This window comes from Alosa sapidissima, chromosome 8 (genome assembly GCF_018492685.1).
Source record: "Alosa sapidissima isolate fAloSap1 chromosome 8, fAloSap1.pri, whole genome shotgun sequence".
NCBI classification, from domain to species: Eukaryota; Metazoa; Chordata; class Actinopteri; order Clupeiformes; family Clupeidae; genus Alosa; species Alosa sapidissima.
In genome coordinates this window covers 19,885,730-19,899,404 of record NC_055964.1, presented here as the reverse complement: position 1 = coordinate 19,899,404, position 13,675 = coordinate 19,885,730, and the positions used below count along the sequence as shown (strand labels likewise).

The 13,675-nt window shown below is 47.5% G+C and overlaps 1 protein-coding gene across 4 annotated transcripts; it reads left to right on the top strand.

Moving 5' to 3' along the window:
* The first annotated feature begins 86 nt into the window (after positions 1-86).
* On the top strand, positions 87-13,645 carry osmr (oncostatin M receptor). 4 transcript variants are annotated; one of them, XM_042102455.1, is made up of 18 exons: positions 87-900; positions 1,705-1,853; positions 1,940-2,105; positions 2,298-2,573; positions 3,120-3,249; positions 3,666-3,814; positions 3,920-4,053; positions 4,284-4,431; positions 4,589-4,668; positions 4,816-5,038; positions 5,207-5,404; positions 5,492-5,593; positions 5,899-6,057; positions 6,186-6,338; positions 6,430-6,511; positions 6,597-6,681; positions 6,797-7,139; positions 13,065-13,630. In XM_042102455.1, the coding sequence occupies exons 1-18, from the start codon at positions 831-833 to the stop codon at positions 13,103-13,105; spliced, it is 2,688 nt and encodes an 895-aa protein (XP_041958389.1). In that variant the 5' UTR covers positions 87-830; the 3' UTR covers positions 13,106-13,630. The 4 variants fall into 4 exon arrangements, with proteins under 4 accessions (XP_041958389.1, XP_041958388.1, XP_041958387.1 ...); XM_042102454.1 differs by having other exon boundaries at positions 1,940-2,573; positions 3,711-3,814; positions 13,065-13,645; XM_042102453.1 differs by having other exon boundaries at positions 1,940-2,573; positions 13,068-13,640.
* The last annotated feature ends 30 nt before the right edge of the window (positions 13,646-13,675 follow it).

Below are 13,675 nucleotides of genomic sequence, written 5' to 3'. Positions count from 1 at the left end.
ATATGATCAGAGAGGTTGAAGCGGAGCAAACTCTGTAGACTATAATTGGGTCGCCTTATTGGATTATAATATTGGATGAAGAGAAGCCTAAAATGTTATTTCAGATCTTAAGTCTTTAACATAGGGTTATTACTTAGGGTAATTTTCATTGATTTTGTTTTGGTTAGGCCCTGCTGCCATGGTGTCAGGTGTTATCCATCTCATAATAAGCCTTTACTATCGTAGGCCTATTTTAATAAAAGCCTAAGCCCTAGCCTGTCGAAATTAAAACTTATAATTAGACTACTTGAGACCTTTTCATAACCTGATCATAATGTAACAAACCAAAACACTTTAACCACAGGGCCTAGTCAATAACCATTTTCAGACAATTAAATGCCTAATAGGCTAGACAGAAAGAAAGAAAAAAAACAATGCTGAACCTCATCTCTAGATGGCACTGCGTAGTGAGAATTAGTAGCGCGGCTAGAAATCTGATAGACAGATTCTTCACACTTCGCATATCTCTAAAAAAGGCGTAGACGATGATCTGACATCAATAAGTGACCATGTAGACCTAGGCTACTACAGTAGTCTCATAGATATAGGCCTACGGTAGGCCTAAGATAGCATTACTTATAGGAGTGTGGATTAATTAGCCTACATCAACTGTGAGGGTCACTTGATGGATGGACTACCTGAGAAAATCTCTTGCAACCACGAGATGCAAGCAAGCCCATAGATTTTACCATAGGCTGAACGACTTGTTTTTCATAGCCTAGCCTATATTTTAGCTATTCATATGTGCTATTTGTGTTTTGGAGAAACTGAGGAGTGATTGATGGAATCCAATGGATCAGGCGTTGTGGTGTACATGTCTTATACTTGCGATCATTTGTAACGGCTGGTGCAAAGGTTTTGGTAAGTGAACACCTGCTGCTGCTTGCTCATACAGACAATAGGCTATAACCGCTGTGTTCTGGTCCGTTTACAGTTTTTTTAATCTCAAACTAACAAGAATTAGGCTAATGACATCCCTCGACCCTCACCATTTGAAGATACACAATATATCAAGACTCTCAGCGATTTTTTTCACAGGCTACTCTATTTTTACATTGTTACAAATGTGGCCGCCTGGCCGGCCTCTGGTCAAAAATAATAGGCTACTTAGAGTAAAAAGTTGTCAGGTACATAGATTTCAGTCAGTTGGGAGTCGATTTAAAAGATGTGTAGTAGGCTATCCTACAATCATAAATCACACTGGTCATTTGACTGAAGACTCAACAAGTGTTTTCTGGGGTGGGGGGTATTGTAACTATGAAATTACATTTCCATATAGGCTATTTCAAATTGGCCTATTTGTTCGATCTCAATTCTTCAATAGGCTAGCCTATATTGTTAGATTTAGATTTGCACTTGTGTTGAATGGGATATTGCAAATTTCCCATATTTCCTTTTATATAAAAATGAGGTTTAAAAACTATAAATTATGTCAACAATTAAAAACAAAACGTCATATACACATTTAGGCTACTCAGAAGTTTTAAATCACCATACTGTAGGTCAAAATCAAGTGGTTACTGTTAAAGTGAACATTTAGGTCAAGGTCTGGCCAAAGAACTATGTCCAGAAACAAGTGTAGCCTAACCATATATTGCAAACACAACATGAAGGTTAAACTGATTTCTAGGTTCAAGCTGTCCTATTTGTCATCCTGTGTCTCAGATTTTATGGACTTTACACCGATTAAATTTAAATTGTATCCACAAGATCATCAACATATTGTGGTAAACTGGACAGTAGACAGCGCACTTGAAAATGTTACTTATGAAATCCAAGTGGCCCGCACAGAGAACTTCAACCTAATTGAAAGTGTAAGTAAAGCCTGCAAATCACTTCAAAGTTTAATCAGTGACAGGCTACTTTGAGTTTGACATTTAAAATACATGTTTTTCCCTAGGTAAACATAAGCACTAAATCACAAAACTCTGAAGAACCATTCCAAACTTGGACATGGACATCGAAATTGCCTTTACAGTGCACTGATCACTCTGTGAGGATGAGACTTATCTACAACTACAACTCTACTTTTGTAGATTCCTGGAGCCAGTGGAAAACTCATACAGGTAAGAAAATAAATGTTATAAACTGTTATCATGTAAATGAATCAGTTATTGTAACTGATGAATGTCTGGCTCATGATTACATTCGTTTTTTATTAACTCGGTTCTCCCCTGAGTCTTCTCCAAGACTGTCTCCAAGATGTTTTTTGGGGGGGGGATTTTGTCCATGTGTGGTTCGTTTTTTTTTTTCTTCAGATGAAGGTGCTCATGATGTCTGGGATGAGCCGCAGATATTTCCATCTGAAGAGGTTTTCCAGGAGAGATCTGAAGTATACTTCTGTTGTGTGGCACCAAGGGACGCCCAAGTCACCAGCATAACCTTCAACAGAACACGATACCCCCTCATCAGCATCAGTAGCCAGGTCAAAGCCATCGCAGTGGACAATCTTAATATCACCTCTGAACTGGGGGTCAGCTTAGTTTGTCTTGACTCCAAAGGCGATGAGGGCATCACTTCAAACTTTGTCACTTGTTAGTATTCTTGATCACCATTGCTTTGTAATCAACAGCTGGAGCTGTTATAATAGTATGGCTGCCCAAATGTGTACATTTATGATACAGTGTTTTAAGCCAGTGGTTCTCAACCTGAGGGTTGCCAGATTGTGTAAAAAAAAACATTTGAATTCTATATTAAGCCTTTACACTTTCACTTTTCTTTCATTTTGGTGAATTGTTACTATTTCTTAGTGCACACACACACATGCAAATAGCATGGTTGTTCACAGTCTTTAGGCAGCCTGGCCTTAAGCATCAGTGAAATTGACAATAGTAATATTGTAGACTTGGTGGGCTATTTGATTTGATGTCATGATAATGTAGTCCTCTGCTGCTCCATTAGCTGTGCATTGTTGTTTGTTGTTTGTTGTTGTTGTTTATGGTCAGGAACTGTGGTCATGAACATGAAAATGTTGTCCTATGTATTTGTGTGTGTGTGTGGGGGGGCCTGATTATTCCAGGGGGTCGCGGCTCAAAAAAGGTTGAGAAAGGTTGAGAACTTATGAAAACATGTATCACCAGTCCCTCCACAGAAGCCCAGAAATGTGAGCTGTGAGACGGAGGATTTGAAAGTCTGGAGCTGTAGATGGGATCCTGGAAGACCGCCTAACTTGCACAAGCGCCACGTGCACCACTATGCTCTGCTTGTAGAGTAAGTTAAAATTGTTATGTTTAAATTTCGTATTGTTATTATTGGGAACCTCTTCCTTTTTTTTCAGCAGTTCAGTGCCACAAATTCTTTGATGTTGAATTTAATCTGTAAGGACTAAACAGAAATATCTGTAATATGTTGTAAAAGGTGCTATGTCGAGTTGTGTTTTTTTTTTAAAACGTTTAAAATGACATAGAAATATCAATGGAATTTGAAGAAGCAAACATTTGAACATTAAGTAAAAAATGCTGTGTGTTGTATCTCTGTGTGTCAAATGTCCACTGAAGTTAGCATGCAAACCACGTAATGTTGGCACCCGGCTCTCTTGTATTATCACTATACAACTATGTGGCTGTATTCTAGAGAGAAAATGGCTGTCCAAGCTTTATCAATGCTTCATCTGTGTCTTTGTGAAGGAACTCAGGCCATGATCTCATCAGGTGTGACATGTCCTCATGTAGCTTTCTGGCTGTTTCACACCTGAGTGAGTATTATGTCACTGTGGTGGTAACAAGCAGTCTAGGGCAAGAAATGGAGAGCATCAAGTTCCATGCACTGGACAGAGGTTAGTTTGTTGTCTAGCAAACCACAAACTTGAATGTTATTGACTATAATTAATGTTTACAGTGTCCTGCCTAGAATGTTTAAATATTTTGATAATTGTGTCCAGTTTTTCCAGTTGCCAAGAGTTTGTCTGTGATTCCTGACGTGCATCAAGCGAATGTCTCTTGGACTATAGAAGGGAACTTTACAAAGATTCCAATGATTTGTCAAGTCCAAATTATTCCTGAGGGAAATGTCTTGGTATGCATTATATTCATACACTCTTGACCAAGTCACCATACAAATAATTATAAACATTATATTAACACAATTTCAACGACATTCTATTCATAGTTTTCCGTGTATATCTATTCACAATTATTAATTAATTAATTTATGTATTTATTGTAAAGCGACATTTTGCATTGTTGTAACCCATTAGATTAAACTCTTGATGTTGTGTGTAAGGTATCTGTGAACTGCTTTTGTAGACCATTGAACAGACTGGAGGTTTAGCGCTACACTTTTCTTGTCAACTGGAAAACTTAAAACCCAGCACTCAGTACTCTGTGAAGGTACAATGTGCAGTTTCTGGGAGAAGATGGAGGAAGTGGGCTGGCCCACTATTCTTTAACACACGTAAGTTCACTATGAAATTCACTAACATTATGTGTCAATGTGTCAATCTTTGAGCCCTTAAACCTTTTTTAAATGTTCATAGACCACAATTTACATTTTTCTCACAGAGATGACATTTGTATATTGTATAATCTTTTTTACTCCTAACCTTCATCAGATCCCCTGGTTCTTTTGGACATCTGGAGGAGTATACAAGCCCTTCCAAGTGGTCGCCGTGTCATTTTAACATGGAGGACAGTACGTTTCAACCACAGCAGGACAATGACCTGATGAATAGAAGAAATACCTCGAGATAGTTTCAAACAGTAAACAATCATTATCTATGACATTGCTATAACAGTAGTTGCTTCTCAGTATGTAACCCAAACTTGCCATACCTTTCAGTATACCAGTGACATGCAGCTTGATGTCAAGTCATATGAAATTCGACTGCAGCAGGAGAACAGCCTGGGAACGTTGTGGACTAACACAACGAGTGTTAACCCACAAGTTAATCAGACTGAGTTCTTCATCGATGAGCAAGGGTGTAACATTTCTGTCTATGCCAACATCACAGCTGGAATCTCTGTTGCATCTCATATTTTCATCCCTCCTGCAAAACACTCTGGTGGGTAAACAGTGGGCTCTGAAATGTTCTCCAGTGGCTGTCCCAACATGTATGATATTCAGTATGTAAATATTGCTTTATACTGACTGGTTTGTCTGACGGTGCATTTGCATAGAAATGTACATAACTGCACCTGATACATTATGTATTTTTCCTGTGTCCCCACAGAAAATGCTGTTATCCCAAAAAGGGTGGTTGGCAGTGTCAGAACTGGGTTTATGCTGTCATGGACAGAAGATCCTAGTGCTGTATGCGGGTACACAGTAGAGTGGTGTCACAATGGGAGTGGTGTACTGCCTTGCACCCCTAGCAACCTTCAATGGCAAACAGTGCGCAGAAGTAACACATCCTTATCACTCAAAGCAGGTACAAATCTTTGCTCTTCATAGCTGTGAAGATTTGTATCAGTTTCCATGTAGCAGAGGCTAATATCAAGCCCCATCTGTTTTCTAGGATCTTTTATGGGCGGCTGCAGATATACATTCAATGTGTTAAGGTGCAGAGAGGATGGACATCACCTGATTGAGACACACATTGGCTACTTACAGGAACAGAGTAAGCGTTGACAGGAAGAGGCCCTTTTCCTGTCTTCTGCACTGTCATAGTAACAGATAAAGGCTGTACATGTTGCATCAGACCATAGTCAGAAGAATTGCTCAGCAGCATACATGGCTTAAATCACAATGTCTTTGTAAAGTTTGAAAAAAGCAAAAAACATTTGAATTTGAGACCATGCGACGTGATCAATACCGAGTTGTTAATGTGGTTACTTAGGATTCTGAAGCTATTAAGGCTCAGTTTTCTTTGGCATAGAGAACTTTAGTTGCCAACATTTAATTATTTGAATCTTTATTTTACAGCACCCACACAGTTCGTACAAATTCAGAATTATCCAGTGGTGACATCTTCCTCTGCCACAATTGAATGGAGTTTTCCGGAAGATGATCCCCGGCACCCCGGTTTCATCTCAGGCTACCTTGTGACTTTTCAGAATGGCCACTGGAGTGACCAGAATCATAGTGAGTTCAAGGATCCTGACTTTGCAAGTCATTGTTACTTGCTGTTCACTGGCCTTTTTTTGAGTGTATTGGGGGGGGGGGGGTTAGTTGGGAATCAACCTATTCACAATGCCACATTATGTTCCCAGATTCCTACAACCTTTCAATAGACAACCCACACAGGAAATCCATCACAGTCAACAGTCTGTGGGAGAGCAGAGAGTACAGCTTCTGCGTCCAGCCATGTACGTCAGCAGGCCCTGGCCCCTCTACGTGCCGCACATTCAGAACCTCCCCTGACTGTGAGTATCAGGCACAAACCCATGATCGTGTAACATAAGGAAGGCATTCAAGATCACGTACAACTGATGGTGACTGGATCTTCTTTCACAGACACTCACTTTTGGGTGAAGATTTTAATCCCGGTGATATTCCTTTTTGGTTGCTGCATTCTTCTTTGGCCATATTGGAAAAGGTCAGTACAAAGTTCAGACATTTGTAGATTTGGGTAACATCTGCCACCGCCCCACCAATCTTACAGTGACCCCTGTATTCTTCAGACTGAGGAGTACAGTTGTGGAGATTTTCACGCATCCAACCAAGGTGAACGTGAACGTATTACAGCTGGACAGCTCTCTTTACGAGGTGTGTAAGCATTCCGCTATCACTCCAATCTCACTTAAGAACAAAAGACACACGAAGACGAGACAAAACACGACACATAGAATTGTCTCAATGTTCTCTCCTCCTGTGCTACCAGACGAGCGAGAGGATTCGAGCCCTGACTGTGGAAGACTGTTTGTGCTGTGACCTTGAGATCATAGAGGTCAAGCCTGGCGTGGCAGAGTGCAAGTGTCTGGTCTATCCCAACGAGGCCAGTTGTTCTTTCGCCCCGTTGACGGCCTGCTGCTGCACAGAGCTGACCGACGACGTGTGGGGCGATCCCGTTAGTGAGAGGGGCGTGAGTGTGTGCAATTTCACATACTCGCCGACCTTCACAGAGGTGTCATTTTGTCGGTCATCGTTCAGCTCAGATGGTCTCACAGAGGGACAGCCTGTCCAACCACACGACACATGTACCACAGACTATGTTGTGTCTGCAGGTATGCCGGCATGAATTCTGTCCTGTATTTTTTGTATTTATGTCCTAGAATACTCGGATATAATAGGATATAATATTTAACATGGTTGACACCACAGTGATTTGAAGGACCAGTATCCATAGACTTTCACACATTATTGCTGTGAATGAAGACTTTATTAATTGTCATGAGCTCTCTCTCTGCCTGGTAACACGTGCTGATTGAAGTCTGATGACCTCCACCTGTTCCTGCTCTGCTCTGCCTCACCCTCGTTACCTACCAGCTGCACTGCATTCACCACTCATCATGCCCTCTATATAAAGCCTTGCTTTTCAGTCCACACTTGTCAGATCGTCTGCAACCAGCACCAGTTACCTGCCTGTTTATTGAAAACGCCTCTGACTCTTTGCCTGTGATCCCGGACCCGCTCGACTACTTCTGTGTTCTCCAGCCCCGGTAATCTTGACCTGCCTTCCGTCCCTCTTCTACGAATACCGCCTAGTCCTTGACTGTACTGCTGCTTCGTTTCAATTGCTGTTGTGTGTGTGTTTCCCCCAGGACTTCCCGGATCATCCAGCTCCTGCCTTCGCTGTTCGGCTACTGGGGGAACACACACACTCCTGTACCCCCCCCGGAACCCCTGAAACCCCCAACCCTTAAATAAACTTTTGAACGTGACGCAATTGTGGTCCTCGTCCTGTTTGGTGTCTGACAGTACGATCTGACCAAACATGGACCCAGCGCACGGTCGAACCAGCATGGAAACCGACGAACCAGAACCACCCACCGCCATGCAACGCCTGGAAGAGACAGAGAGAGAGGTAAACCGCAACACTGCTGACATTGCCTCCCTACTTCAAGCCGGCTTGAGCCAGCGTCAGCAGTTCCAGCAGCAACAGCAACAACTTGCAATGATCATTCAACTTCTCACCAACCTTTCTTCTCTGCCTGCTCCCACCGGCCCAGCCCCAGCCAGCCTGCTCACCGGCCCAGCACCCGAGTCTCCTGCCCAGTCCACTGCTACCGTGGCTGCCGGAGTCCCAGAACCCAGGATCGGCAATCCAGAGCGGTTCAGCGGCGACCCAACCCAGGTACGGGCGTTCCTGACGAGCTGCCGTGTCCAGTTTACCCTGCAACCCAGGACTTTTGCCACTGAAGGGGCGAGGGTCGGTTACGTGATCACTCACCTGACGGGCCGAGCTCGACTCTGGGGAACGGCGGAGTTCGAGCGCCAGACCCCAGCATGTGCAACCTTCAACCTATTCGCAGAGGAGATGCTCAAGGTATTCGATTTGGAATCCACAATAGCCGAGGCATCTCGGATCCTGATGAGTATTCGCCAAGGCAGAAGGACTGTTGCGGATTACTCCATCGACTTTCGAACCGTGGCAAGTCGGAGCTCCTGGAACATGGAAGCATTGGTGGATGCTTTCCTCCACAGCCTGGCGGACTACATAAAGGACGAGCTGGTTTCCCATGATCAACCCCCCACTCTTGATGAAGCCATTGCTCTGGCTGTCCGCATCGACCGCAGGATCCAGGCCCGCCGTCATGAGAGAGGGCGCCAGAGTCCATCCACCAGCACACGGAGTGTCCCAACTGCCCTTCTGCCCGCACCTGCCACACCATCTAGCCAGCCGGACCAGTCTGAACCGATGGAGATCGGCCGCACCTCCCTAACCCCTGCAGAGCGCCAGCGACGCATCACCTCCAACTTGTGCCTGTACTGTGGTGGTGATGGTCATCGAGTCGCCACCTGTCCAGCAAAAGCCGGAGCTCACCAGATGTAGGAGGAATCCGGATGAGCTCAATGAACATTCAGCCCTCCATCAGCCGTAAACCCCTCATCCAAGTCTGTCTTCACCTGTCTGATTCCACCCACACCCTGGCAGCCCTGGTGGACTCTGGCGCAGAAGCAAACATTATTGACACAGGACTTGCTCGTCAGCTGGGCTTGGAAAGCCATCGCTTGTCCACTCCTGTTCCAGCCCGGGCCCTGGACGGTCACGCAATTGGCACAGTTACCAGCATCACAGCCCCCATCTCAATGATGGTGTCAGGAAACCACCGAGAGACCATCCGCTTCCACCTGCTCAGCTCTCCAGGCCAACCCCTAATCCTGGGCTACCCTTGGCTCCGTCTCCACAATCCTCACCTCGATTGGGCCTCCGGAACTGTGAAAGAGTGGGGAAATGCCTGCCACCTGACCTGTTTGCGTGCTGCCTCGCTGCCCCCCGGCTCAGTACCCCCCAGCATTGCCCACGACATTTCTAATGTCCCTGAATGTTACCATGGCCTCCGAGAGGTGTTCAACAAGACCAAAGCCACATCTCTGCCCCCACACCGTCCGTACGACTGTGCCATTGATCTCCTCCCTGGGACTGCTCCACCCAAAGGTCACCTCTACTCACTATCCCCTCCTGAAAGAAAAACTATGGAGGATTACATCAGGGACTCCCTGGCAGCTGGACTCATCCGCCCGTCTTCCTCTCCTGCTGGTGCCGGGTTCTTCTTTGTGGGAAAGAAAGATGGTTCTCTTCGCCCCTGCATTGATTATCGAGGTCTGAATGATGTCACAGTGAAGAACCGGTACCCTCTGCCTTTACTCACCTCTGCTTTTGAATTGCTCCAGGGATCCACTATTTTCACCAAACTGGACCTTAGAAATGCTTACCACCTAGTGCGAGTAAGGGAGGGTGACGAGTGGAAGACAGCATTCAACACCCACACCGGCCATTATGAGTACCTGGTAATGCCATTTGGCCTCACCAACGCCCCAGCGGTATTCCAGGCGCTGGTGAATGATGTGCTGCGGGACATGCTGAATAAATTCGTCTTCGTGTACCTGGACGACATCTTAATTTTCTCCAGAACTCTGTCCGAACACACCCGTCATGTCCAGCTGGTTCTTCGACGGCTCCTGGAGAACTCTCTCTATGTCAAGGCGGAGAAATGCGAGTTCCATGCTCAGACTGTGTCATTCCTGGGATACATCGTCGCTGAAGGCAATATCCAGATGGACCCCGCAAAGGTCTCGGCAATTACCTCCTGGCCAGTTCCGGGGAATAGGAAGAAGCTGCAGCAATTCCTCGGTTTTGCCAATTTCTACCGGAAATTCATCCGGAACTACAGCTCCGTCGCCGCTCCCCTCACAGCTCTGACCAGCATCAAACACCCCTTTTCCTGGACCCCAGAGGCCAACACAGCCTTTCATACCCTCAAGGCCCGGTTCACCACTGCCCCCATCCTCCAGATGCCGGATTCAGACCGGCAGTTCGTTGTCGAGGTGGATGCCTCAGACGTGGGAGTCGGGGCCATACTCTCTCAACGGGCAGAGGAGGACAACAAGTTGCACCCCTGTGCATTTTTCTCTCGCCGGCTTTCACCTGCAGAGCGCAATTATGATGTTGGAAACCGTGAGCTGTTGGCTGTCAAGCTTGCCCTGGAGGAGTGGCGTCACTGGCTGGAGGGGTCCACAGTTCCGTTCCTGGTCTGGACCGATCACAAAAACCTCGAATACATCCGCAATGCCAAACGTCTTAACCCCAGACAGTCCCGCTGGGCCTTGTTTTTCACCAGATTCAACTTCACCCTGTCATACCGCCCAGGTTCTCGGAACACCAAGCCGGACGCTCTCTCCCGTCAGTTTCATAAGGATGACGCCCCTTCCCAGGAACCTGCATCAATTCTGCCCGATCCCTGCGTCGTAGCTGCCCTGACCTGGGATATCGAGGAGGAAATTCAAGAGGCCCTCCGTGACCATCCCAGTCCCAGTGCATGCCCAGACGGTCGTCTCTTCGTCCCAGATAATTTGAGGTCCCGGGTCATACAGTGGGGACACAACTCCCGCCTTGCCTGCCACCCGGGCTCCGCCCGCACCTGCCATCTCCTTGCCCAGCGCTTTTGGTGGTCGTCTTTGAGAAGGGATGTCCGAGAATTCGTCCGTGCCTGCCCCACCTGCAATCAGAACAAGTCCTCCACTCGGCCCCCCGCTGGTTTACTCCAGCCCTTGCCTGTGCCCACACGACCCTGGTCCCACGTCTCCTTGGACTTTGTAACTGGCCTCCCACCATCAGGTGGGATGACTGTCATTCTCACTGTGGTTGACCGGTTTAGCAAGATGGCACACTTCATTCCCCTCCCTAAACTGCCATCTGCCAGAGAGACTGCCCAGGCTGTTCTTGATCATGTCTTCCGTCTACACGGGCTGCCCAGGGATGTTGTCTCTGACCGAGGCCCGCAATTTACCTCTACATTCTGGAAGGAGTTCTGCCGTCTTCTAGGGGCCACAGTGAGTCTCACCTCTGGGTTCCACCCCCAGTCCAATGGTCAATCCGAGCGGGCAAACCAGGAGCTGGAGAAGGCGCTGCGGTGCATGGTTTCTCGCAAACCCCAGGCTTGGGCACAACAACTGATGTGGATAGAGTATGCTCACAACTCCCTCACCTGCTCTGCCACTGGTATGTCACCTTTCCAGTGTGTGTATGGCTACCAGCCCCCCCTGTTCCCCAGCCAGGAAGGAGATGTGTCCTGCCCGTCTGCCCTCGCCTATGCCCGCCGTTGCCGTCGTACCTGGTCACAAGCTCGTGCCACGCTACTCAAGTCAGCTGTCAGCTATGCCACTGGGGCTAACCGCCGAAGATCGCCGGCACCCGCCTACCGTGTTGGCCAGAAGGTGTGGCTGTCAGCCAAGGATCTCCCACTGCGGGTGGAATCGCGTAAACTGGCACCTCGATTCCTCGGCCCGTTCCCTATCCAGAGGGTCATCAGCCCAACCGCAGTCCGGCTCCAGTTGCCAACCTCCATGAGGGTGCACCCTACTTTCCATGTTTCGAAAGTCAAGCCGACGCATGAAAGCCCGCTGGTCCCCGTGCCGCTTCCTCCTCCTCCTCCTCGCCTCGTTGACGGTGGGCTGGTGTACACCGTTCGACGCCTGCTTCGGTCCAGACGGCGAGGTAGGGGCCTCCAGTATCTCGTCGACTGGGAGGGCTATGGACCTGAGGAGAGAACCTGGGTGCCAGCCAGTCGGATTGTGGACCGGACACTCATCGCCGACTTCCACCGTCTGCATCCTGATCAACCTGCAATCCGTAGGGGCCGCCCCAGAGGGGTCCCTAACCGTCCTGCCCGCCCGGCTTCCTGTCATGTGCCTGACCCTGACCCTGTCTCGGTACCTGTCCCGTCTTCTGTCCACGACCCTCCAGCTCCCTCCGAGGATGAGGATGTTCACTCGGACCGCTCGGAGGAATTCTAGCCCTCCACCGGCTCCCCTCCGCCCTCCCGACGTGGTGTCACTCTTGGGGACTTCTGGGGCCGTCCCTTAGGGGGGGGGTTCTGTCATGAGCTCTCTCTCTGCCTGGTAACACGTGCTGATTGAAGTCTGATGACCTCCACCTGTTCCTGCTCTGCTCTGCCTCACCCTCGTTACCTACCAGCTGCACTGCATTCACCACTCATCATGCCCTCTATATAAAGCCTTGCTTTTCAGTCCACACTTGTCAGATCGTCTGCAACCAGCACCAGTTACCTGCCTGTTTATTGAAAACGCCTCTGACTCTTTGCCTGTGATCCCGGACCCGCTCGACTACTTCTGTGTTCTCCAGCCCCGGTAATCTTGACCTGCCTTCCGTCCCTCTTCTACGAATACCGCCTAGTCCTTGACTGTACTGCTGCTTCGTTTCAATTGCTGTTGTGTGTGTGTTTCCCCCAGGACTTCCCGGATCATCCAGCTCCTGCCTTCGCTGTTCGGCTACTGGGGGAACACACACACTCCTGTACCCCCCCCGGAACCCCTGAAACCCCCAACCCTTAAATAAACTTTTGAACGTGACGCAATTGTGGTCCTCGTCCTGTTTGGTGTCTGACATTAATGGTATTAATGGTGTCATTAATAAAGTGATGACGTTTGCACTGTATTAGGTTTATTTTTCCCAAATGTTCTTTCAGAAGATCAGGATGCCACGGGCCCAATTGTATTTTCAACGTAATTAAAACTACTTTTTGTGAAGTAATACTGAGTGGACAATGGTGCAATATTATAGTCACTTTTATCCACTCATTCATCACCTCTCGTCTGGACTATTGCAATGGTGTCCTGTCTGGTCTGCCCAGCAAGGTCCTTGACAGGCTATGTCCAGAACTCAGCTGCCAGGGTCTTAACAAGCACAAAAACCCTGGCAGCATATCAGCCCCCCCATCCTCATACAGCTTCACTGACTAAAATCCTCCTCACCTAGAAATCTCTCTACACCAGTATCTTACGGGTTCCTCACGGTCCCTGTGGTCCTCTGACAAGGATCAGCATGCCATTCCCCGCACCAGACTCCAGACCTTTGGGGACAGAGCCTTCTGTGCTGCTGCCCCCAGTCTATGGAACAAGCTACCCCACCATATACACACTGCCCCCTCCCTAGGTGTGTTCAAAAAACACCTGTTCTCTGAGGCCTTTGGCCTCTGACCCCCCATTCCCTACCCATCCCTTTATTTGTCAAGAGACCTTGAGTATCCTAAAAGGCGCTATATATTTAAACTATTATTATTACTACTATTACTACATA